Source organism: Aspergillus nidulans, chromosome VII (genome assembly GCF_000011425.1).
Source record: "Aspergillus nidulans FGSC A4 chromosome VII".
Lineage (NCBI taxonomy): Eukaryota > Fungi > Ascomycota > Eurotiomycetes > Eurotiales > Aspergillaceae > Aspergillus > Aspergillus nidulans.
The window spans coordinates 4445400-4470593 of NC_066263.1; the positions used below are offsets into that span (position 1 = coordinate 4445400).

General features: G+C 48.4%; 8 protein-coding genes across 8 annotated transcripts, besides 4 other annotated features; 3 read left to right on the forward strand and 5 right to left on the reverse strand.

Moving 5' to 3' along the window:
• Positions 1 to 25194: part of a sequence feature (contig 1.43 127..338545(1)) that runs on past both edges of the window.
• ANIA_02605 (uncharacterized protein) lies at positions 490 to 1381 on the forward strand (the record flags this gene model as incomplete). The annotated part of the gene is made up of 2 exons (XM_655117.1): positions 490 to 804; positions 1025 to 1381. 2 exons carry the CDS (start codon positions 490 to 492, stop codon positions 1379 to 1381), a joined length of 672 nt encoding a protein of 223 aa, XP_660209.1.
• Positions 1585 to 3745, reverse strand: xanB (isocyanide synthase xanB; the record flags this gene model as incomplete). Its single annotated transcript, XM_655118.1, has 4 exons — positions 1585 to 3101; positions 3156 to 3494; positions 3544 to 3596; positions 3669 to 3745. 4 exons carry the CDS (start codon positions 3743 to 3745, stop codon positions 1585 to 1587), a joined length of 1986 nt encoding a protein of 661 aa, XP_660210.1.
• Positions 5122 to 5142: a sequence feature (Short protein (ANIA_11351, CBF87188.1) was converted to a misc_feature.).
• Positions 5331 to 5333: a sequence feature (Short protein (ANIA_11351, CBF87188.1) was converted to a misc_feature.).
• Positions 5395 to 5430: a sequence feature (Short protein (ANIA_11351, CBF87188.1) was converted to a misc_feature.).
• Positions 6580 to 8396, forward strand: ANIA_02607 (putative cytochrome P450; the record flags this gene model as incomplete). Its single annotated transcript, XM_655119.1, has 4 exons — positions 6580 to 7164; positions 7288 to 7653; positions 7726 to 8190; positions 8295 to 8396. 4 exons carry the CDS (start codon positions 6580 to 6582, stop codon positions 8394 to 8396), a joined length of 1518 nt encoding a protein of 505 aa, XP_660211.1.
• ANIA_11352 (uncharacterized protein) lies at positions 9232 to 9551 on the reverse strand (the record flags this gene model as incomplete). The annotated part of the gene is made up of 2 exons (XM_050613098.1): positions 9232 to 9396; positions 9507 to 9551. The coding sequence occupies 2 exons, from the start codon at positions 9549 to 9551 to the stop codon at positions 9232 to 9234; spliced, it is 210 nt and encodes a 69-aa protein (XP_050468939.1).
• On the forward strand, positions 10834 to 12360 carry ANIA_02608 (uncharacterized protein; the record flags this gene model as incomplete). The annotated part of the gene is made up of 1 exon (XM_655120.1): positions 10834 to 12360. The coding sequence occupies one exon, from the start codon at positions 10834 to 10836 to the stop codon at positions 12358 to 12360; it is 1527 nt and encodes a 508-aa protein (XP_660212.1).
• Positions 12393 to 13818, reverse strand: ANIA_02609 (uncharacterized protein; the record flags this gene model as incomplete). The annotated part of the gene is made up of 4 exons (XM_655121.1): positions 12393 to 13188; positions 13247 to 13376; positions 13431 to 13560; positions 13615 to 13818. The coding sequence occupies 4 exons, from the start codon at positions 13816 to 13818 to the stop codon at positions 12393 to 12395; spliced, it is 1260 nt and encodes a 419-aa protein (XP_660213.1).
• ANIA_02610 (protein CYP566C1) lies at positions 16189 to 18146 on the reverse strand (the record flags this gene model as incomplete). Its single annotated transcript, XM_655122.2, has 7 exons — positions 16189 to 16795; positions 16860 to 16982; positions 17118 to 17289; positions 17345 to 17746; positions 17809 to 17878; positions 17943 to 18035; positions 18093 to 18146. The coding sequence occupies 7 exons, from the start codon at positions 18144 to 18146 to the stop codon at positions 16189 to 16191; spliced, it is 1521 nt and encodes a 506-aa protein (XP_660214.2).
• On the reverse strand, positions 21147 to 23988 carry ANIA_02611 (uncharacterized protein; the record flags this gene model as incomplete). Its single annotated transcript, XM_655123.1, has 7 exons — positions 21147 to 21208; positions 21325 to 21358; positions 21789 to 22306; positions 22426 to 22477; positions 22568 to 23252; positions 23326 to 23617; positions 23694 to 23988. 7 exons carry the CDS (start codon positions 23986 to 23988, stop codon positions 21147 to 21149), a joined length of 1938 nt encoding a protein of 645 aa, XP_660215.1.

Below are 25194 nucleotides of genomic sequence, written 5' to 3' on the forward strand. Positions count from 1 at the left end.
TTTAAGTCTTCATAAACCCTAGTATTCCTGGCCCGTGAACCTAGGTGAATGTAAACCTATATATATTGCCTTTCCAAACTTACGTCCTCCAATAACATGTTCATTTGACCCTGTGGCGTTTGCGAGGACGTACGGATGGAGCGGACTCCAATTCGGCACCGGTGGGTCAGATTCCTACAGATTCCATTGCCTTCCCCTGGCGTAGCCACGACAGTTCTCGTTGAACTGATTCTCTATCCGGAGTTCAATCCGGAGTTCAATCTGGGGTTAGAGAACTAGTGTGTCCAATATGCAGCATCCCATATTGAAACAGAAACCTATTTTTATAACTCCTTATATCATACAGATCCTATGTTGCTTGCCCCAGCCGTTGACATCCAGGCCCAATCGCTCCCCTTATGATGTGCTTAACTCTTCTTTCCTTCAGAATGACCGTTACCGCAAGCAGTTCACCCACCTCGGCCATTGATAGCATGGTCGAGAAGCAGAATGACACGGAGGGTCGCCCTGAGAATGAATCTGAGCTGGTGGCTTCATCGCCAACCAGCGAGGATGAGGCAAGGAGATCAGTACGATGACAGAGTGGCTAATGAGTTTGTCCACGAATATGTCAAAAGTATCACCGCCGCGATAATCATCCTCCCGACCACTCTCGTCTACTTTCTACTCATGCTTGACGGTTCCATAATCTCCGTGGCCATTCCTGCCATCATCACCGAGTTCGACTCGCTGCTCGATATTGCTGGTAAGACCTACATTGATATTGTAACCGGGTTCTGTTCTGACGACTACTCTCCAGATAAGGTGGGGCGTAGCCAGTTCTGATTTCCAGTCTCTCAGCGGCAAAATCTACACCTATTCAGTACAAAGGTAACCCTGGCTGCTGTCCAAAATGCATTCACACCAAATCATGTTCGATCACAAGCTTATTTACCGGGACTCTCTGCCAACCTGTGTCTCCCCTAGGCCCCGGATAATCTTGATAGGTGATGCTGTGCATTCTTACGTACTGACCTCGGCACAGGGTGCGACTCAGGCCATCGCGGACGCGGTCACCATCGCTATCACGCTAAAGCTAGCGAAGAAGGAGCAGGCGCCGCTCGCCCTCCGTACGATGGAGAAAATGAGATACGAGCTTTGCAAGATCGGCCAGATGATGGGCATTAATACGCGCAACGTGTGGCTGAGAACGGACTGGGAGGGAGTGGCAAGGAACAAGCAGGTTCTAGCCCAGCCGCAACCCGACCGGCTCTTCACTCACGACTCTCAAGCATACGCATACGAGGAATTTGAGACGGCGGCTACGGCGGTCTTGACAGGGAACTCTACGAGCCGCGGAATGTGCCGGACGAAGGGTCAAATCCGCGCACCACAGACTTAATCAAGAGAAATTAGCAAATAACCCGACGGTGCGGAAGGAACTGTAAACAACAAAAAGAATAAGTCTCATCCAGTTGTCCACTGTCTTGCTTCAATTCGCCTCTCTGTTGAAGAAAAAGCAGCCATGTATATCTCACATATTGTTTTATAGCCCACCCAACACGCATCACGTCCAATCCGCACATGAAGGGCTAATTTATAAAACTAGTCGCAATGAATCCGCCAAAGCTCTCGATTGCAACCACTCTCAAACGCAGTCCTTGTATGCAGCATGGAGATGTTATCACTAACAAGCGCGTCGCCAACTTGCCACGAAAAGCGCTTGCAGACGCGATAATCGTACGTCAGCTTATCAACCAGGGCGACGAGTCTCACATCATCGTTATCAATGGTGACGTCGCAGGTACTGAACTTGGTATCCTTCGATCCCCAAGGCTGGTGCCATCGCAGTGACGGGAGGCCAGTATCAGGATGCTTAATGACAAGCGGAAGATTATACACCTTCGCGTCCCAGAAGCCGTCATTCTCCATGCTCCAGGTTATTTTCTCCAGTCGCTCAACGGTCCAGGGCTCAGGAAGATACCGCATGAAGAGGCGCGAGCTAGCGAAGAGCGTGAACCCATCGTCTTCGGCCGCCGCAGCTTGGCACGTGAAGAACTGATATCGAGGGATATCCTGCACTCGGACTTCTTCGCCTGTAACAGGGTCAATCTCGTGCTTGAAACGGAACATTCCGTCGAAATGCATGGGCATGGCCTCGTTGGACTTAACATTGTTGTTTTGCTTGTCCTGCCTTCCGGAGTCGCGGACTTTAACGATGATGTTTTCGCTCCAGGTGGTGATGCGGCCTAGTTTGGTGGCTGTTTCGATGAATACTTCCTCCATGTGGGTGTCACCAAAACCTCGGAGAATGACGGGTGACAGGTTGGCGGAGAGCTTACGGACCTTGCGCATTGGGATGAGGCGGATTGAAGGCGGGTCTTGATCGTCAGTGACTACAGGACGAATAATAAGGCCGCACGGATACAGGTGCTCGAATGTAACTTCAAGGCCATCGGAACCCCAATCAAATAGCTCTGAGCGTTCGCGGAAGCAGTATGGACGCCCATCCTTGAAGATGAGGTCATGAGTGTTGCGAACCTGGTCGGCATGCGTAGCGCAATATGAACCATCCGCGCCGACAGCAATGCTTGAATGCCAAGGGGTGTGGCCGATACCGGCAGTTTGCCCATTGGGTATCAGAGGAACAGAGAGCTTCCGGGAGTTCTTTGATGGGTGGATAGAGAGCCGCACATAGCTCCCCCGCTGATTCCGAATGGCTGAAGCAAACACCTGGCCACGAGAGATCATGGCGCGCGCAATGGGGGTAATGGCCGCCTCTTTCGCACTCTTGCTATGCGACGTAAACCGATGGGCAAGGTCCTTGGATAAGAACCGTATGTAGCCGCGATAGGTCGAACAGACGTCCATGTCTGATTTGATGGCGGCACGGGGGTCGAAGGTGGGATCCCCGAAGCGCAGGATGAGCTCTCGCCTGAAGCACGGGGCGTGAGTTAGGTAAAACTCCTTGGCCGACTTCGGGTCGTCTGTCGGGCATTGGTCGTGCTCCAGGATATCAACGACCCGGATGAAGCGGAGATGTTGCAGTTTATGGTCGACAGCGATTTGGCGGAGGGCTTCGCCATATTCCCAGACCACTTCGTCCGGGACGCCAAGGAGGTCTAGACATATTTAGCCTTTGCTGGCCAGAATCTAGGTAAAGGTGCAAAGCGTACCATTATAAACAAGCCCATCTGAAATAATATGCACCTCAGCACCGTGCTCATACACCTGGGCAATATTCAGGCAGAGACCGTTCAGATGGTTTAACGCCAGCTCCTCGCCCAAATCAGGAAGAATGCCCATGGACTTTTGCTGGCTGTTTGGCGACTTGAAGGGAAACGCTGGTAGGGCCATGCGCACGGGCTCATCCTTCTCTATGCAGGCCGTGATAGTCGGTAGAAACGTCTCGAGGTCTTCCCAGAGTGTACCGTTGTCCTTGCAGTTGACGCTGTAACTCTGCAGGATTTGCATGATCTTGACGGCTGTCTCCATGCAGGGTCCGTCTGTGCTTTCTAGAAATATGTTAGGATTTTCACGCCGTGTGCTGAAGAGGATCCTCACTCTCGGAGCCTTCGACCTCGTTCTTGAACTTATCGACATTCTCAGTATCGGGACTACGGTAGATTGGATCATCGGATATTCTTCATGCGTTAATGAGCTTCAAACATCCGTTATTGGAACCGAACCTGACTGCATTTGTCACGTCTTGCTGCTCAGCAATGGGGGCATTGTCATTGGCGTGCACCTTGAAATCAGAAGACATAATGGAAGAATAGGAATCCAAGCGTTCAAAGTCAAAGAGAGAAATTGTTTGGTATTGGCGATGGGTTTCGCAACACAACATTTCGGACCCGTCGATATCGAGATTTATACAGGCGTCATAACAGCGAGCTCCATAAAAACCGGATCAATGCAAGGTTTCTCACTCAGACGTAAAGTTTATCCGCTGGGTAAACCGACGCGGATGCGGAGAGGCATCCAGGTGTCTACCACGCCACTCAGCCCATGATGCTGCCGTCTTTACGCCATGATCAGCGGCACGTACTGGCGCCAAGGTTTTCTGTTGGACGAGCAACCTACCCCAGCTCTACGCGTGACATCTTTGCTGATCGAAGCTACCGAATTAAGGCCTTCAGCTGCGGACGACTGAAGCCACATATTACGTCTGTTATGGTAGATGGAGGGCATGGTATTGCGAAGCCTGGTATAGCGATGAACCATAGGATCCCTTGCACAGCGTCGGGCGAGATGAAACTCCCCGCAATAGATTTGCAGCTGTGTAGAAAATGAACTATCGACGGACTATTGTCGTGTTGTATGCACATCCAAGGTCCGTTATGCGAGTGCGCAATCATTCCTATATTCGATCGACTGTTGGATGTGTAAATCCGTACACGGCTCCAGACTCTGGCCAGCGAAGATGCTCTACACATACAGTGCTCTGGCATTGAGACTATGCATGTTCTGTTTCGATATGCCAGGCCCGAGCGCTCAATGGCCCCAACTCATACCGGGCTTGTCAAAGCAAGAAAGTAGAACTGGTGTAACGCGGTTTGCATGAGAGACTCAGCTTACATATTTCAAATCTTGACGCGATGCACTAATCATAGATCTATCGAGTCGATATAATTGTTTAAGCATAGCAGGATATTCTATACGGATGCGAAGAATCCCGATTGGACCTCGTACGCTTCTTGTCTTGAACGCTGTGGGCTTACTCATTCTACGCAATGTCATAAGACAGCCAGGGGGGAGAATGTAAGCCTACAATCCTACCCGGCTTTGCTCGGACGTGGTTGAATATACACCTAACGAGAAGCTCGATGTGACGTACTCTGCATGCAAGCCCAGTTATTTCCTCTGATCCCAGTCAGATAGTCAGATCAAGTGTTAACGTATCGCGTAAGCGACTGGGCCATGCAAGCGAGCGGACCACCTTCGTATTCCATATAAAATGGCGCCTTTTCCTACTTAGGGTTGTCAACCCGCACCGCAACCCGCAGCGGTGCAGTGAGGGTTGCAAAATTGGCAGTCCGCGCGGGTTGCGGGTTCTAATAGGGGAACGCGTGCGGGTTTGCGTGCCACCGCGCGAGTAGAAAAATACATAAAAATACATAAAATTCTTAAATATTCACAAAAATGCATAAATGTCATAAATATGTATAATATTGTTAAAATTATGAAAATTATGTACTTTTGTGTCTTTTTTAACCAGCGCGGTGGCCCGCAGATCTAGTAGTTATCTAGAACCCGCAAAACCGCGCGGGCAGATTTCTAACCCTGCGGGTTGTACCCAACCCGCACCGAGTGCACCCCTATTTCTACTCTATTATCTCAACAATAAATAGGTTGTAAGTACCATTATCAAATTGTGGTAAAATATATTATTGCTATGATACTTTTCTTTTTCAGGTTCAATACCATCTGTTTTCTCTCGAAATAGAATAATACTTTTATATACCAGAAATACAGCCGTATTTTATATTACTCAGAGGAATACCTATCATAGCGCGATAAAACCTCTAGTATCTAAATAGAGGCTATCTGAATAGACTTGATGTAAACTTATACAGCTCTAAATCAACTTGTTGTTGAGACAAAAGAGCAGAAAAGGTGTCATTTTATATGGAATGCAGACATGGTCTGTTGCCCTATCCCAAAGACGACGCCTGGCCATGCCCGGACAATGCCCGTGATTCAGGCGGTCGGCTGGGTTAGGATAATAAATGATATCACTAGCGACAGCTTAGAGAACACAATAATCAATGATACTTCATACATTTGATCAAACCTTGCTCATTGAAACATGGGCCGCTCGCTTGCATGGCCCATTCGCTTACAGGTTACATTAATGATATTTGAGCCCTGTACCCTGTAGTTCTAGGAAGTTGTGATTCTATCCCATGTGAAGTTTACATGAAAGTTAGCTTCTAAGCATGGGCAAACCTGCAATTGCCCGACCTGTTGCCATATTATACCACACTTCAGATCCAAGCGTCGATGCGACTTGATGCCTTGTATCAAGTTCGCCATTCGTGGCTGCAGATGTCCAGTCAGCCATCCAGCCAATACGGGATGCAAGATATAGCGCAGAACACGGGTCATCTTAAACGCAATGGCCGAAAAATAAAGCAAGGCCTAACCAGCATCATACAGAGTGGGGTGACTTGCCATTACCATGTCAGATCCTATTTTTTTGGCCTAAACCGAAAGTCCAAGATGACCTTGACTCGATTTTCGTGCGCGCGCGTAGACCTGCTGTATTGCTGAAACCAGTTGAGCATTTTCTTACAGGTTGCTGCATGATATCTCTCACATGCTCCTGATACCACGACTGCGCGACCAATAAGACAAGATCGCTCGTGTAGTTCCCTATCTCCCTCCCGCCTCTCTCACTACATGGGTCCTTTATATATTACGTAGAGAGCTATCCTACAAACGACGATATTCCATCATATTCGGAAAGCTCTCCAAGCTCGCTACAACATCCACTATCTAAAACGAAAACCTGTGCTTCCTCGCTTTACTCGCAAGGATCAACTGTTGAGTTCGCGACATTAGGCCAAACTCAGACTGCCGGAGCCCAACAAGCCCATCATGCATCCAACGCTTCTGTACACGTGCACCTTTTTCATAACTGTTACAGCCTTGCTCTGGCGATATTTCCGGGTCCCCAGCACAATCCCGTCTAACATCCCGCGGATCCCCATCTGGGTGAATTTCTACGCGTGGTACCACGACCTCTCGGTAATAGAACTTTATGACGCCTTCTACCGCAAGATAATGGAAGAGCACGGTGCAGTTGTGGTCTGGTTCACAGGCGCCTGGTGCATTTTAGTCACGAAACCAGAGTACCTCGTCGAAATCTTCCGCAACGAAGACACATACCCGAAAGTGGGCGTGAACGTTCGTGGAAAAGGAAGTCTAATGGGGATTTTCGCAGGCGAGAATATCATCAACTCAAGCAAACCGACTTGGGCTACGCTTACGAAAGTGATGAAGCCGGGGTTTCTCAAGAGTTTTGACGCGCAGGCCATCCATGCCAAGGCGAAGAAAGTTCCTGAGCGGTTATTGCAGGCTCAGAGCGAGGTTGGGAAGGGGAAAGGCGTCCCTGCTACGCAATGGATGGAGAAGTACGCGCAGGATGTTATGGGACTTTGTCTATTTAATTTTGACTTGCAGGTATAGTTGACATCTGTCCGCCATTTCGATTTGAGGTCAGCCGCGGGTGTCCATTTCTCGTTGAAGCAAGCAAGCTATCGTCTGAGTCTGACGTACAAATTGACTGACTCATCTTGGCTGCAGGCGCTGGACGAACCCCGTGTACCGTATGCGCCTCTGTTGGGGCAGATTATACCCACGATCTTCAGCCGGTGGGCGTTTTATTTTCCGACTCTGGATATTCCCGGTCGATATTTTCTCTCGCGTAAGGCGACGCTCGATAACATCGCCAAGTTTGACAGCCTACTTAATGAGATTGTTGAGTCAACTTTAAATGCGGATGCAGAGAAGCAACCGAAAGTAGTTTCGCATATGCTCAAGCGGGCCCTGGATAACGGTCAATTGACCCCCGAGCTGTACAGATACAATCTGCGCATGTCGTTCATGTTCGGGCATGATACTACTGCTATCTTCATGGGACTGACTATGTATGTGCTGGGAAATAATACAGTACGCATCGTCCTCCCTGCGCCTTCCCTGCTGTTTCGTGCGGCTGATACTATTATTCATCCCATTTTCTAGGTCCTCCAAGACCGCCTCCGCACCGAAGTCCTCCAATCGACGGGCAAGACTATCCATCAACTCCCCTACCTGACTTCCCTCCTCTACGAAGTCCTTCGACTGTACCCCCCAGTAACCGAAGTGCTCAACCACACTGTATCCCGGCCCACAGCGCTCGGTGGGAAGGTCACCATTCACCCAGGCACCTGGCTAGGTTGGAACGCCTACGGTGTACACACTAACCCGGCCATATGGGGTCCCGACGCATTGGAAGTTAGGCCTGAGCGCTGGGGTGACACTGTAAAGGATATCCAAGCCAGCTTTAGGCTGCAGAGTACGAAGGGGAACTATATCCCGTTCTCGCTGCATGCAAGGAAGTGCCTTGGACAGAGTCTGGTGCTTACCGAAGTCAAGCTGTTGATGTTTGAGATGGTGAGACAGCTTAAGTGGGTTGTTGACCCGACGTATAAGCTCAATCTGGGCGGGGTGAGTAGACTATTTTTTCTTTTCCGGAGTTTGATCTATTTTCAGCTTCCATTTGTTTTGCTTTTTCTGAGAGAGTTGTGCTCTGTATTGACCGAGATATGCAGGTTACGTTTACGATGCTGCTAGGGTTGCGGCTGATCGTGGAGGAGCTGGAACTGGATAGCCGAGACACTGTCGCGGATGAGAAATCCCAGATGCATACTTGAGGACCCAGCCATACTAAACGCCCCATTGAGTCCGATATGGCTCTGTGTAGATCATACAGTGATCTGATGTGCTTGTGCTTATGCCTTCGCAATAGGCTCCACGAAGTAAGGCGGCTTGATCACGAATATTATGGTGATGATGCTTGAGCGGGCCGAGAGCGGGATGCAGAGGGCTTGGATATGCTTTGGAAAATGGTAAAAAGAGGATTGGCTGGCACGAGGAACTAACTAACGACCAAATAAATCGCGTTCCATCTGGTCTGAGATTGTAAATGTTGGCAAATCTCATATCATTAGGCTTTCTGCACCTGAAGCGTGTAATCAACACGAGGCGCTTGCCACAGGCTATGGCCTGGATCTTGGTTGTCGGCCATGCCCTCAACCTGGTTCTAAATAAGGTTTCTGCAACATCAGTGTACAGCTTCGGAAATTGCGGCCTCGAAGCTTAGGAAAAGAGATCCGTTCTCATAACCTTGGAAAAGGGATCCGCCGCCATACAGGTCCGGGAAGTCAGAAAGGTTGATAAAGGAAGGAGAGATATCTGCGCTTCTATCTTTTGTTTCTTTCTCTAAGCTTGTGATACTCGTTTATACAGGACAGCCAGTTGAGAATAATACTGCCTACGCCCGTTACAGCGCTGATTGATATATCTACCGGGCATGCCCAGTTATCCATCTAGTGTTACTATGTATATCGAGCTACAGCGAGAGGAACGTCATCGGTCTCGAAGCTAGGTCCGCAAACTGCAAGGACTTTCGCTTTATTTCTTCTCTAAGCTGTAAATCGAATACTTAACCTGGGCCCAGATAACCCGGGATCGGGATATAGTCATGTACTAAGCGCTAGGTGACAGGTCCAGGTACGGTTCAATCGAGACCGGGGCAGGGAAATCTCCAACAGGCTCAAATAGCGATGTCAGATATGCAAGTGCCTGGTACAGTGCGAAGTGACCAAAATTGGGATTAATGATGACTGCAGAAGTACATCCTAGCCCATTACACTGCATGTAAATTGGTATCTACGTAAGGCAGATCTCCTAGCTCCGTAAATTCTCATCGAAATGGCTCTTCCGGTGAGATTGTGAGATAGGGCGCGCGGCGCATCGCTTACGTTGCCATTGATAATAAATTTGCTGCAAAGAGCCTGGTGATCCATAGTGATTCGACGTGTCGACGGCACGATGATGGATGGTGGAAGTGGTAGAGCAGTGGTTCGTCTACGGCAAGTAGTACAAAGTTTGATGGCCTTTGAGTGCGTAATGGCGCTGAATAATAATAATAATAATAGTAGTAGTAGTAGTAGTAGTAGTAGTAGTATTGCTACTTCGTTCGGCTGTTGCCATCCGGTGCATAAAACCAGCAGGGCTGCACTTCGCTGGGAGAAAACCCCTTGTCCATTTATCCACCTTCGATATGTAAATATATCGCCAGATAGCGATTTTCGGAAAGGCAAGGCCTGGGAGTCTTGGATCAGCCTGTTCACAAGCTGGAACTGGCCAACTACATCACACCTTAGCTACCACTTGACAGGTCTCTCCACTCCTCCACAACAAAGACCCAATCAAGGTCTATCACTTCATGGTTATATTTCCTTTATCCTAGCCTCGAGTTCTATATCGGGGCTACCAAAAAGCCGGCGGGGTTCTCGGCCTTGTCTGGAGCTTGCGCAGACTGCTATTTATACGCTGGGACGAGAGTATCATATAAAAAGGCCGCAAGGCCTACCTTGCCAGTGCCGAGTTGTACAGAGTTTTGGGCTTTGCGTTGCATTATAAATTTTCACCAGTCAGTCAAGCAGCATAAATAGACTTTGAAATCCATCATCGCGCTCACTCCGGGCTGTTACACATGATCCCAGCCTGATACTACACCACCGATACTCCCTACAGATACCCATATACGGACGTCTTGATACTGCGTAAGCAGGTCGAGCCAATCAAGAGTGATCTGCAATCGCCACTTGCCGTTCCGGATTCCTCAGGTCCAAGAATATCACTGAGAAATGGATGTCTACAGGAGTCTAGTACCCTCAGTAGATCTGATTGGCCGTGTAGATGCAACGCAATGCAAAGCGGTGTTAGATCAAAACAAGATTATTGATTGCCAGCTCGATGCGTGCTGACTAGGGCCGTGTTTCACAGCTAGCCACAAAGTGAACTTGCGCTTATTGGCAGATGCATAGTTGATGCCATAAAGTTTTTTGCTCGCGCTATCGTATGTTTATTATCTAGTAAGGCAGTTATATTGTGAGGATCTAGCTCAGCCCGTGCACGACCCCTGGAGGCATATAATGCGCCCTTGGCTGGTGCACCTGTAGCCTGTAAACCCAAGCAAGTGCTGTGCTCCAAGTGCTGTGCTCCTGCCAAACAAGTGTATCCTGTCCACGTTCTCGCAAAAGACCCTGCACTGCATCACCGCAGTCCACTTCAGCCATCAGAATGTCTACTGGTAGCGTAGGAGCCTACGACGTCATCGTTGTGGGCGGGGGCAACGCAGCATTGGTCTCCGCCCTCTCAGCCTACCAGGCGGGCGCCCGCGTCGCAGTATTCGAAGCAGCACCGGAGACCGAGCATGGCGGAAACAGCCGATTCTCATCGGGGATCTTCCGTATTCCGCATGGTGGACTATCCGAGGTGCAGACATTGCTCGATGGCAGTGTGCTCGATGATGTCGCGCACTGCCGCATGGCGTCGTACACGCCGGAGCAGTACCGCGGGGATATTGAGCGAACGAGCAAAGGACACTGCGATCGTGCGCAGGTGTCTGTCATGCTGCAGCATGCATTTAAAACACTCAAGTGGATGAAAGACGAGCTCGGTGTGAAATGGCAGCTGCCACTGGGAAAATTCTTTGACCGCGAAAAGATCATCCGCGCGCAGGGGGTCGTGGACATGCCGCCTTGGGATACGGTCATGGCGGTAGGGGAAGGGAATGGCCTCATGAAGGCCCTGTGGGATGCTGTACGGCAGAGGCCGGGTATCGATTCCTTTCATGAATCGCCAGTATCCGGGCTGATTGCCGACGGCGATACGGTCCGCGGCGTCACTGTTCGCCGGCGAGATACCACGCTGCATGTCTATGGACAGGTCATTCTCGCCTGCGGGGGCTTCGAGGCGTCGCCCAGATTGCGAAGGCAGTTCCTCGGCGAGGGCTGGGATCTTGTCGCGCTTCGCGGCAGTCGGTTCAACACGGGGACGATGATGGAGCAGGCTATGGCCGTCGGTGCCGCGGCCATTGGGAACTTTGGAGGATGCCATGCGACGCCTCACGATCTGAACGCGCCGAAAATCCTTAACCCTAACGACGCGGACAGAATGAGCCGGTACAGCTTCCCGTATTCCGTCATGGTGAACGCGGAGGGGCGAAGGTTTATGGACGAGGGGGAGAACGTCTTTAGTCTCACGTATGCGAAGACTGGCGCAGCTATTGTAAAGCAGCCACATGCCACTGCATTCCAGGTCTTTGACCAAAAGACGCTTCATCTGCTTGAGCCCCGATACTCTGTTGCATCGCCCGTGGAAGCTGATACTCTGGAGGAGCTTGCGACAAAGCTTGGGATTGACGCAAATGTGTTCACTGCAATAATCAAGGAATACAATCAGGCTACCCCCAAAGATGCAACTGAGCGCTTCCATGCGTTTACCTGTGACGGCGTGTCTACAGGAACGGCGCTGGATATCCCGAAGAGTAACTGGGCGTTGCCGATCGATAAGCCACCGTTCGTGGCATACGGCGTCACCTGCGGCATCACGTTCACGTATGGAGGACTAAGGGTCGATAACGGGGCTCGTGTTCTCAATGAGGAGGGCTTAGTTATGCCTGGGCTTTGGGCAGTTGGAGAGATAGCTGGAGGGTTCTTCGCTTTCAATTACCCCGGGGGTTCGGGCCTAACCAAGGGTGCAGTGTTTGGAAAGCTCGCCGGTCAAAATGCGGCACAAAGAGCAAAGGGTATCAAACTAGCCTAGAAATCCTGTTAATATCTATATTTTTTACAATATCATAGCTTCGGCTGATCTGTGAGCCTGGCCTCCAGTAACCCCTCGTGGTCATCCACAGGCCCATTTGACCGCCAAGTCCTCACAATATCCAGTCCAACCGACGACAACAACTCTCGCAACTGGGCTATGGTGCGTTCCATGCCTCCGAAAAGCATCATCATGCTCATGTCCGCCATTATGTCCGTAGGCGTTAGCTCCGCCGCACCAGTGGGGAACACCTTGTCCCCGATAAGCAGAATCGAATCATGATTCATCGCAGCCACAGTGTGTCCGAGAATCTCTCGACATTCAATGTCGGGCCAGTTATGGAGCACTCTTGTTAAGACGTATACATCGGCCCCAATCACCGGCTGGGGCTCGAAGAAGTTGTGCGGCATCCTGCGAATACGTACATCCGCCTGAACGGGTCCGTTCTCCAATACCTCAGGTAGATCTTGAAGAGTCAGCTCGGCTTGGAGATCAGGAATCTTATTTAGAAGGCGCTGCAGAGTATATCCTGTTCCACCGGCAACATCCACCACGCGCAAGGGGCGCTCGGCGTTGCATCCTCGGAAGGGTTCAAATCGCTCACGGACTGGGAAAAGGTCCGGCCATCTTGCTTGAAACTCTCCCGTACATTTCATCATCCCACAGAATGCCGAATAGAGGGTCGGACGCTGCTGGAGCCAACGGTAGAAAGTGTCTTCTGTCTGATGCGCGTATTGGAAGGCGGAGGCATCCGGACGGCCGGGGTTTTTGTATTTTTGTTTCTCGAGAAATTCAGGAAGCTTGAGCAAAATAGGGCCGGCGACTTCCCTGGATAGGAGACCCGTGTCAGTCGTTTAGATATACGCAACGTCAAGCTGCAACGTACTGAGTGAAAATGAGCATGTCCCTCACATATGCACCGGGCGCTAGGTCGTGGGCACTTTGGTGCGCCTTGTAAGTATTGTTTGAGGTAGGGCTGAAGAGACGAGCCAGGATCAAAGGGCGCATTAGGCGTTCTGTAGCAGACTATCAGCCACTATTTGTACTGGAAGAAAAAAACAAATTCATACCCACAAGAACAGGGTCAGCTCCAGTGTGCTCTGCTATCTCAGCGGCCGTAAACTCGTCCTTCTCACTGCCGCAAACAAAGTCAAATAATCCCATATCGACAGCAATCTTGACGGCAGGGCCGTCAGGAAACTAGATGCACCGGTCATTCTTGATCTGGCTGCACTCGAGTAAGTACTTTCTCACCTCCAGTTCCAGAGTCCTTTCTTTCATTCGAGAGGACAATTTTGCGCATGCAGCCCGAAGATGCTTTTCCTGGTGCGGAGTGAGCGTATAGTCATTGCCCAAGCTATCTGCCAGTTGCGATATTCTGACGATAAGATTGTTGATGTCCATAGACTTGTCTATCTCGCGGGAACGGCCAATTCCTACGTCACAAGAATTTGGCATGTTGGGTAAGCAGTGGGGGCGAAAGGTAGAAAGCAAGGATAGTAGAAAGGGTAGAATAGGCAAGAGGAGAGACAGAAGAAACATCAGGAGCTACTCATTTCAGCATGAGGGAAAGAAAAATAGAAAACAGACAGTGCCACGGACTTGAAACCTTGTCGGAGTTTGGAAACTTTCACGCCTGTCGGCTATACTTTCTCTGTGGACCGCTTATGCCAATCAACTAGATCTCTGCAGAGTAAGCCTGCAAGTATGTTACAAGCATGCTGCTCACAGTATAATTTCATTGGCGAGCCCGCCACCCTGTACGGTGCGCTACGGCCCAAATGGTGTGTCAGCAGAGCCAGCCCCGAAAATCTGCCCCAAAGTCGGAAGATGATCTTGAAGCCTTACAATCTCGCTCTCCTCATCGGATGAGGTTCGTCCGACTCTGACCAATTGAGCGGGCGTGATGTGCCCGGTCCACGCCTTGCAGGTGCCCATCAATGGAAGGGCGTTCTTATCTCGTTCCTCGATGACTCGGGCAGTCAAATCTGACAGCAATGTTGTGACTACTGTCCAATTAACAGGTCTCTCCGTCGAACATGAATGGGTGCTCGTCCACCAGTCGTGCCAGTCAGAGGATGTTTGGATCGTCTAGACCTAATCCGGTTGCATTTTGCGCCTATTGCCTTATTCCATCCCATAGGCTTCCTAGCAATGTGCACATTCACAGGGGCTGCTCGTGCCAGGCTGCGCCCCTGTTCTCTTCAGCAATTATTTATCTTATGTTTCCTGCTTATCACCAGTGTCCCTGCCATTAGCATTTCGATCACCCCGCTCAATTGCATTTATTTGCAGGCTTTTTCACACATTCCGCAGAATATGGCCGCGGCCCGCCTTGCCTCCGAGGCTTTCTCCAGTTCCTTGGATGCTCTGTAGATTCCTCTATAAATACGACTTCCTCAACCTCTAATTGGTGCAGTTATGTGCAACACCTCCTTAGTACATGTGACGGGTGACTTGCTCAGAGGCTGATAGTGTTGGAAATATGATGAGATTCTTTTTCAAGAGGTTGAACCAGTGCTTCCTGCCTCACGCACTTTTGGAAGGAGAATGCGATATATCTTTCTTATTTCGCATGACATCTATATATACTAGTTCAACCTGACGGATGCTATAACACTCTGCATGGCTTCAATATTACGATCCACTGCGGCCGCAAAGTCGTGCGATAGGCATATTGCTCGGCCGATCCCACCTAAGGCTCATTCACAGACTGCAGGAACAATTGCTCAGTGGCGACCCGACTTCGTTATGGTGTCACATATAGAGAGACCAACATCTCGCGCTCGCTATTAGAGGATGCAGAGAATTCAACCGAGGATAATCTGACAGTACTGACAGTCAAACCCGCGACGGATGTTGCGTTGGCATCGCTTTCTCAGTTCGAAGCATTCGATAGGGCCCGGCCTGCGCAAATAAGTCTGTCCAGACATCAGAAACTATACTAAGGATTTCCAAGCCAGGATGTTAGACAATAAGGATGGGCCACCTGCTGCAGTGCCCCCTCTACTAATTTCTATTAGGTGTAATGGGTGTAGGCTTATTATTTTCAACTGGCTGTCCTGTATAAACGAGTACCACAAGCTTAGAGAAAGAAATAGAAGATAGAAGCGCAGATATCTTCCATCTCCCTTTATCAACCTTTCTGACTTCCCGGACCTGTATGACGATGGAACCCTTTCCCGAAGTTATGAGAACGGATCTCCTTTGACAGATATGGTACAGAATAGAAACCGTGCTTTGGCAACTACTGTCTGTTGCATGCGACTTTTAGATCCTACACTCAATATTATTGGTAAGCTAACAGAGTAGTTTGAGCTGCATTATTATTCTCCCTAGCAGTTTGTATGCTACATAGCAGCTGTTTGCCAACAAGGCCAGGGCATGCTTGCTGATTTGTTGCTCGGACCTGGAATCATCCTGGTGGCTGTGTAAGGTACAGATAAGTGCTGCTATAATCTGCCACCGGAGGAGGAGCGGGTGGCTGCACTTCAGAATAATCCAGCTATAAATAATCTAGACCATGGCATGTTTTGCAGAGTTATCCTGTAGTTGTGCTACCTGGTTGATAGCAGCAGGTTGAAGTGCATTGATTCAAGCTACGCTGGCTATCTGTGTGACAGGTGTTGAGGATGGAGGATCGATTAGGTACGATAGAGTATCACCATCGATAACCTGAAGCTATCTGTCACATATTGATCAAGATTAACTCTTAGCCATCCTCTTCAAGGTTGGCTAGTATATTATATACACAATGTCAAGACTCATGACATAATAAAAAAAAAAAAGTCCGTCCACTCTGAATTGCTAAAACCTTGATTGGGTGTCCTAAGTGAGATGTTCCTGCACAACGGCTTTTATCTGATACTGAGAGTACACCATTCTGGACTCGGTATCCTGCTCCCATACAAATTGATCTTCGTTCACCATCTCCATATCGAAGCGGTATGCCAGCAACGCTGTGGTCAGTCGAAGGGTCTGAAGGGCCATTTCTCTTCCAAGGCATGCTCGGGGACCTGAGCTAAATGGCTTGAATGCCTCGTGCACATCTTGAGCATAGGGACTACCCTCACTCTGTTTAAGCCAGCGTTCCGGATGGTACTCGTCCGGGGCGTACCAGTAAAGCGGGCTCCGCTGCATGGTGTACGTCTCTGTAAATACTTCCGTCCCAGGAGGGACGTAGAAGCCTTGAATTACCGCCCCCGGGGATCGACGAGACGCGAACTTTCCCGCAACCGGGGGTGCCAAACGGAGCGATTCGTAGATACACCCATTCAAATATGGCAGTGACAGCAGTTTTCTCCCCGTGATTCCATCGATGCTCTGGAAGTTGCTAAAAAGCTCACTCTGAAGATTCTTGAGTACTCCTGGGGTTGACAAAATTCGGTAGAACAGGGCTGAAAGGGATGTCTCAGTCGTCTTGTAGCCGGCGATCCTAAACATATAATTCAGTTACAATAATCCACTTATCATGGCGGCCTCAGGTAGTCACGACTCACATGAGAACGGTGGCGTTACTATGCACCTCATCATAACTTAACTCTAGTTCTGTCGGGTCGCGGCTTTTGTCGCCCATAATATGCGTGAGAAAGTCTGATCGGCCGTCCTGTCGGTCAACGCAACTAGAGAAGATACAACCTCGGTTAGCGGCACCTATATAGCAAGAATTGGTCATATATTCCAGATATGTTGGCCTTTTGAAGTTATGTTACTAGTGGAGCGATGTGTTGTCAGATTCAACAGCAGAATGACCGTACCCTCTCAGTGTGGCAGTGGGCAAGACCGCACGCAGAGTAGCTGGGGGTACTAGCCGAAAAGCCAGCCTGATCACGGCATTGATTTCTGGAACGACATGATTGATAGCTTCGAGTAGGGGAAAGCATCCTTGGTATATTTCAACCATTGACTTCAACTTGTCTGTGCGAAGCTCTACTTAGCAGAGTATTCAATAAATACAAGCATAAAATGAACAAAAAGGGCTCACCGTGCTTCTCTGGAACAAGAGGCTCTCCAAATGAGAAGTCACCAATAAGGTCCCATAGGAATCTCGAAAAATGGCTAGTCAAATTGATCAAACCTGCATCTTGCGCAAGTCTATGCAGGAGTTGGTCTACGTGCAGGCGCAGCAGGGGCTCCTGTTCGAAGATCGTGTTTGATGTAAATCCAGGCAGTAAACGCTTTCTCATCTTCTTATGCTCAGCTCGGTTCGATAGAGAACCTATATTAGGTGCTCCTAGTATCATTGAGAGTAGCACATCCTGTAGGGTCCCGTCTCGTCCAAAATGCTCATCGGAGCCATTATTGGTTGGTTTGGCATTGTAGATCATCTTTTGAGCTTCGATAGTTGCGAATGACAGTTGGTTGGGGCCAACTCGGACAACAGGGCCTGGATTCCTCTGGACCATCAGCGGGCCGCCGAAGCTTGAGAGCTGGGAGAGTGGCTCTGACCGTAGATTTTATGTAGTTCTGCAAGATCTGGGTTCAATCTCCGGCGGTACAAGGTGCTTATCGACCAGAACTATGGGTATAAGAAGTTAAATCTCAGATCTGGTAGAACCAAACAACTTCTAGGTTAGCCTTACCGGGAAAACCGCTCCAGTCCAAGGTCCTGGAACTCGAGCCAGTGGGTGGAAAAAGTAGCTATAGACCACAATTAGCACCAAAAATGCCACGCCCTACAAGAAATTGAGCAGTTAATATGGAACAGTAGACCATGAGGGGTTGGCTCATACTAGTGAACACGCCACAAGGGTGAATTGTGCAGGGCTACTTTCAATCAAAGTCATGACACGTTGTGCGCTCTTAATCTACCAAGAAGGTCCGAGAGATATTTGGAAAGACAATTGATCTAAATGATTGGCACCCAAAAGTATGAGCATATGTTGCTGGTCCTTGTTGCTTTCGAGTTTGATTGTATACTCCTGGTTCTTCAGTATAAAGTTTCACAGGGCACTGCGATGGCTTTAGTATCTGTCGTAGGCCCCTATCAGAGTGGCACTGTTAAGGTAGATGAGCGGGGCTTCAAAAAGAGCCGATTCAATGGGATCAGGTTTGATGAAGTATATTCCTGTTACAACGTTATGATAGCAGCAACCTGGCTGTAACATTGCTATAAACACGGCAACTGAAAACTTTACATCAAATTGTAGAGAATATGTAACATTTCCAGAAACATCGCCGGATCTAATTTTCAGCATATTCTGCCTCTGGTGTTCTTGGGTCCTGAATGCCCAAATGATCGAGGTCCAATTTGGGCTGTTGATGGGTTGGGAACCTAAATTCGCAGCTACTACATTGCTCTGCAACCTGTATGCAAGCGGAATTCTAGGCGAAGTATGGTGAAATGACCAGCCCGGGCTCGTAGGCTGTGCTCACTTTGATGACGCATTCATAGATTTGCTAAACCTATTCCGCAAAAATTGGGTTGAGTTGGAACTTTGAATGACCCACTGGCTTTGTATCGGTAAAATATACCGCTAAGCCAAAAAGGCGTCATGACTTCCAAATTAGTCTTAGACAGTCATATTTTCTAGTCGACGCTTTGGAAATTTTCGGCCCCCGCAGGACAACTCGCAAGGTTGCCAAGAGATCTAGTGTTCAGGTAACCTCATTTTAGATTACAAACCTACACTGAACATATTGTATCGCTGAATTGTATACAGTATTGCCTAAAATCATTCATATTTGGTTATTTGGGTTGAATCAGTCTTGTTCATCCAATGGGTGGTTATTGCCTGACAACCTGACCTGTCAGGCATTAACTCTTGAGCCATATGGGCAACTGGCTCAAAAGGCATCAACGACCTAACGAGTGTAACTACCCTGCCGTTGCCCAACCTGCAGTAGCCCGGTGGCGAGGTATCGCGTATATAGATTTATAGCAACTTAGCTTTCGAAGCGATTTGTTCTGTTCTGTCCTGACTTACCTTTCTCTCTGCATCTCCATTGTAGAATATCTGCTCTACCGAGCCGACTAGGTGTCTCGCCAGTTGCTGCCCCCGGCACTCCAACATCTGTCTGCATAACGTTCTTCCGAGAGCTCTATAGGGGAGCTATGAGATTGCCTCAGCAGCATTACACAAAAGCTTAGACTATGTTAAGAAAACTCGGAGCAACCCACATTTTTGACTACACAGGTTACATGGTGGTCAACCAGGTCAGCAATGCCGTCAACGGCCTCCATCTGGCCAGCAGCTACTCCATTAGTGACGGCTTAATCATTACACTGGCTGCCGTGCAGACTAAGCAAAATGGCTTGTCCACTACCAAGGCTTTCTTGCTTGCTAGTAGTCAGCCTGGAGGTGGCACTGTTAATCTGAGTAATATGGCCAAGACCAAACTGCTTGGCACTGACACTGTCAAGAAGGAATTGACTCTGGTCAGAATTAACATAAGCTACCCCCTGGATGGGCTTGCATGTAAACGATTTGTTGTGACTCTAGAGATAACTATTATGGGCAAGTGACTGAAAAGTACCTAGGAAGCTATATAATATACAACGGCTTTGCACTTTAATTATCTAGGAGCTTTTTGTAGTAGTGGCTTATATATAAGTTTCACCTAGATTAAAAATAGTCTATATCCTGAAAATATCTGTACATAGCGCTATGTCTTTTGTTACATAAACTAACTAGATATTCTACAAGATCCTGAAGTGTAGAAGTAATCCGGATCTTGGGTACTGTCCCGGTGTTTGTATTTGGATCCTTAGACAAACGATTAATGGAGTTGTCGACAAGATCAAAATATAAGAACCCTTTTCCGGAAACTACCGCATCAGCGGAACATTAGGTTTAGCCGCTGTTTCCAGATATACCCCGTCGTAATCTTGTTGCTAGGTTACATTCGTATATCCCCGCAGATGTAATTAGGATCATGGGAGATTTGGAGGATCCCCAGTGTTTAGTCCTGCATTACCTTAACATTACCTTAACATTCCGTTCCTCTATCGTTGTCCTTACATGGCACCTGTATCCCTTTCGGGCAGACTTGTTAAACCCAACCCGCTAAACCCCCCCACCCCCCAACCCGCCCCGACCCGCCAGAATTGGGGTTAGAACTTCTGATAATCCATTGGGTTTTGGATATTTTTGGCTGTCCCAAAGCCCGGCGGAGCAAACCGCTGGGTTGCCAAGATATTTGAGTATATTACTGTATCTAGATTTCATTTACGTCTAAGATAACTTATAATACTGGATATTACTTAGGTATGTAGATCACTGCTTATTAAAGCAGTGATTTACATATTTGGATTATTTTGGGTTAATTGGGTTGGTTTAAATAATTTGCTAGATCCATGGGCGATTTACTGTTCAGGTAACCCACCAAAAAGCCCGCGCGGGCGGATCAGCTAGGCCTGAAGAACCCGCCCCAACCCGTGGTTTAACAAGTCTATTTTCGGGTTAACAGGCTGATCTGCCCTGACGAAGTAGATCTTTAACAGCCAGCCCGGACCCCCGGCCCTCTCCTGGTCCTTGTGGATATTCTGGCAAAGGTTCTAAATAATCTACAGAATACACGTAAATATAGGTGCAATGTAGATAGCTATAGCTCCTGTGAACGGAAAGCTGGCACTAGCAAGTCCCCTAGGGCAGGCTGGCAGCAGTACTTTTGACAGGGGTCTACCTAAGGTTGCTGGAGCATCTTAACCAGGGCACCCTTGCTGTGGGCAATACCATCCCACTTTTATTCAGTAATGTCAGTTTTCAGAGATTCTGCACTATCTGATAGATACTATGTTTATACCATAGTATAATGAGGTTATAGCCCTCATCTATTCCCATACTTCATACGCGTTTACCATACATTTGCCAGAAGTCCGGAATGGTTGAGAAAAGGCCAGGTTGAGCTGCGTCAGTGATAAGTACTTGATTGAAGTTGAGTCAAGTACGAAATAAGTGTTACGAGCCCGACAAGGTAATACTCACAAGGTAGATACCCAAGCATCGCTACTGTAGGACTTACCGTACTTGATACTGATGTTCTCAGTCATGGGCGACTTCGCTCAAATACGTTTTCTCAGTTAGCAGCAATAAACGACCATATATTAGACTGAACTAAGGCCAATGCCATATTATAATCTACGAACATAAAACAAAACGCACAAAGATATGGCGATATCGCAAACAGATTGCTGCCTTGTTCCTCACTTTTGCCTTTTCAAATTCCTCCCTAATTCAACAATGTTCCACACTAAGTCTTTCCAAAAGCAGCCTTAGCACAGGGTTGGTTTCCTGTGTCACATCCTCAATCTCGCCAATTGTCTTCACTATCAAGCGCTCTAAATGAATTAGATGATTTCGACAGTGCTGGAAAGTTCCACTCGAGCTTAGAAACTCAACAACATATTGCTTTATCTCTGCCGGTAACGGCTGCACATTCATTGTAGCTGAAGCGGGCCGTTGCCGGAAAACACCACTGATGAGTACCTTGAAGTCCGGATATTTCGCCGCGCAGTAAACAATTGGATAAGAGAATTTTCCCTCGTCTAGGTCCTCACAGCACCCTTTTTGCTGCGCGTATGAACTGTTACGGAGATTCATGTAGTCGTCGCGGATTTGGAAGAAACGGCCGAATTGGGTTGTTAGCCGGTCCAAGAGGAGGGAGAGTCCCGGTGCCTGGTCGCATCCATAACCTCCTCCAGGGCCAGCTTCATTCTGAAGTAGCCTTAGCAAAAGTCTAAACATTCCACCCGTTTTGTTGTCTATCATATTCGTGTAGTCGTCGATAGATGGACAAGTGAGATTATATTTCCACTGCAGGTCCCAGCTTTGGCCAAGATAGAGATTTTCCAACTCTTCAAGGAGTATATCCATGGCTTCTGGATTGTGAAAGCTGCGTGTCGCTCGCACTGCTTGAATAAACATGTAGTTAGCGCTATTGATTGCTTGCGAGTGGCCGAACAGGACATGTGTTGCTGGTTGACCTCGTCGTTTGGGGGAGCAATCTTCAATATCGTCTAGAATTAATTATGCATTGTGAAGAAAGCCGACGAGTTCTTTCACGTTTTCTAACTTTGCTTCCTCCACCTTTAGCCAGTAGTTGAAGGCGTCTATCAGTGCTGACCGAACCCCTTTGGAAGGCATCCCACAAATGTAATCAATAGGCCCCTGAAGAGCTGTATTGGATGGTTTATACCAAGTGAGCCCCGCTGTCTATACACAGGTTAGAAAGGAGATGATACCGTAAAATACGCGGTGGGGCGCACCTGGGGTGATTCCATTTGTTTTTCGCAATTCTGCTCAATTCCACCGCGCTGTGGTTGACTAAATTGCTTTGACCCTGGACCATTGTCGGCTTTCGGAACGTCTAGTGGCTGGTTGCTCGAACTTTCGTAATCCGATGGATCGGTTTCCCTTGTCTGTTGAGAGCTGCTGCTACTAACGCTGAAGCAATCAGGTGTGGTGGACTCCTCGCTCGAAGCATGCTCTTCTGGAATCTCAAGCATAAGCTCATCAGCAGACTTGGTCATATTTCTCTCTTCGTGAGCCCACGTTCGATGCCGGGGGGCGCTGCTTGCCCAATAATGCGTACCGCCAACAATAGCGCCTACCACTTCCACCCATCTCTTCAGCTCAAGGGACATTGATGGGTTGTTGGCATAAAGCTCCTCCTTGTTGCGGATGTATGTTTGCTCTGTGTCGATGAGTAACTCACGAGCCCGTGCTTTTGCATCATCAATGGACAGATTTTCACAACGACGAATGACCTCCACCAGATTAACAAGCCGACTTCCATTGACTGAAGCCTCATAATACTCTCGGTCGAAGCTCCAGTAGTCGTTAGTCCAAATAACGGCCTTTTCTATGGGCTCCATAACGGTTTTGATTAGTTTCCTGTCGGCGTCTGACAGCCGTATTCCGACAGCGAACTCGGTCATTGCCCACAAAGCCCTAGAACAACCGCATCGTCAGCTCGCTTTCTCTCAACCTCGCGTCAGTTGTGGATCGCAAATAAATCACATACGTAGCTCCAAAATCGTTTCTCCTGTATGCTTGATACTCTTCTACTGAATTGAAATGCCACTCCTTGGCTTCTCCAGCAACAGCCAGCCACCCTTTATTATACATGTCAAACATGTACATTGCCAACGCACGGTCAATAGCAGTGGCCTCTAGTAGGATTTGCGAGACAAGCTTCTTAATACGCGGAGCTCGAGTGTTAAAGCTTGGCTGATGTGGCTTGTTTGGATCGAATAGAAGTCCGAGCTCACGATGTTCCGTCCTTGCTGTATCCATGTCCATAGCTTCATAGCCATCTATGCGACATGAAAAAATCGTCAGTTTCACAGGCACAACCTACACGTTGGCTACAAGGGCAAGAGGTTTACGTACCATCATGAAGCATTCCCATGTCAGTCAAGTAAGTCAAAATATGCAATTTTTCCGGTTCCGCTTCGGGGTAAGCAAAAGCGCCCAGGTTTCCCAGGTCGCTAAAGGAGACTAATGCTCTGGCGGCCATGCCATCCTGAAGAGCTGCATCCCACTCACGGAGAGCTCGGGTGGTTGCCGCGTTCGCAACATCTTGTCGCGTATTGACGCGGACAGGCAATGTTGTGAAGGATGGCGTCTGCCGGACGGTCTCCGGATCTATTGGCTGAGAATATCGCCAAATATTCTCCATGCTCATTCTGTAGTTGCACAAGGAGATGGTGTCAAATAATCCACAAATTTAGAGTGCGAAAAGAAGAGATTTACCAAGCGCTGCAAGACTTTTGATAGTCGGGTGGCTTCTCTTTTGCATTCAGAAACTCCATTTATAGTACTCAACTTACCCTGCTCAGAAAGGCTGCTAGTGCATGCATTACTGGCCAGTGATGATATCAGCACTTACCCTGAATGTCCGCTCGATGCAGGGTTGCGACAAAGGGTTGCATAGTATTTCCACTCATACTGAAGTAACCCGTTCTAAGTTGCGCGTTGTCGGGATTTGGAGGATATTATTGGTCACGCCTCCAAAAGCGGCACCGGATACAGGTTTAAGCGTACTAGACCACGATACTAAAAATCAGTAGCTTCAGGCAAGCAATCTTTGAGAACTCCAGGAACCATGTACCTTAACTACTACTTGTGGGTTCACTACCTTGACAGTTCACGCGGAAGTGGAGTCTTACTATACCTTCTTAGGGTAGTGTCAGTCTGGGAGTTCCGTAAACGGCACAGTAAATGAAATTCAGAAATTAATAAGATATGTTTTAAGGATTTTAATGCCAGTCATGACCAGGCCAGCAAGCAGAAGAGAATCATTCGCTCCTGCTATTCAGAGTTCTCATCCCTGTGTGTACGTTTGTCTAGCAGACATCCTAATCCCTCTTCTTCCCTTGACACATGAAGCATGACTTGAACTACAGCCACCCTAGAGTTGCAGGTGGCCAAAGCCATGATCATGACCAAATATGGACTACAGAGTTTGTCCTGGGCACGGTGTTCGAAATGAGCGTCTTTCCAGCTTCATTGGGCACACCCGTGTATGAGATGAAGCGACTTCTGCCGTCAGAGACTGCCTATTTTATCGGGTTAGGTTTTGCTTCGGTCCTTTTTTGTCCATGCTTAGGGTCCGATTAGAAGCGAAATTAGTTATTTGAATGTTCTGATTGGCTTGCCGTCATAAAGGTTGTGTGACGTTTATCCTGTAAGCTGTTCTAAGGGGTGAGACCGCTGGCTGCAGAAGATAAAAGACTGAGTTGTTGAATAGCATTTGACCTTTAGTATGCTACGTTAATGTAGTTGATATGGTTTCCTTTGTAATGGAGCGATGTGATTGTTTCAAGCCATATCCTGCCGCATGCACTCTATACAACAAGGGTTTGTTGAAAAGAAGAAGAAAGGTGTGTCC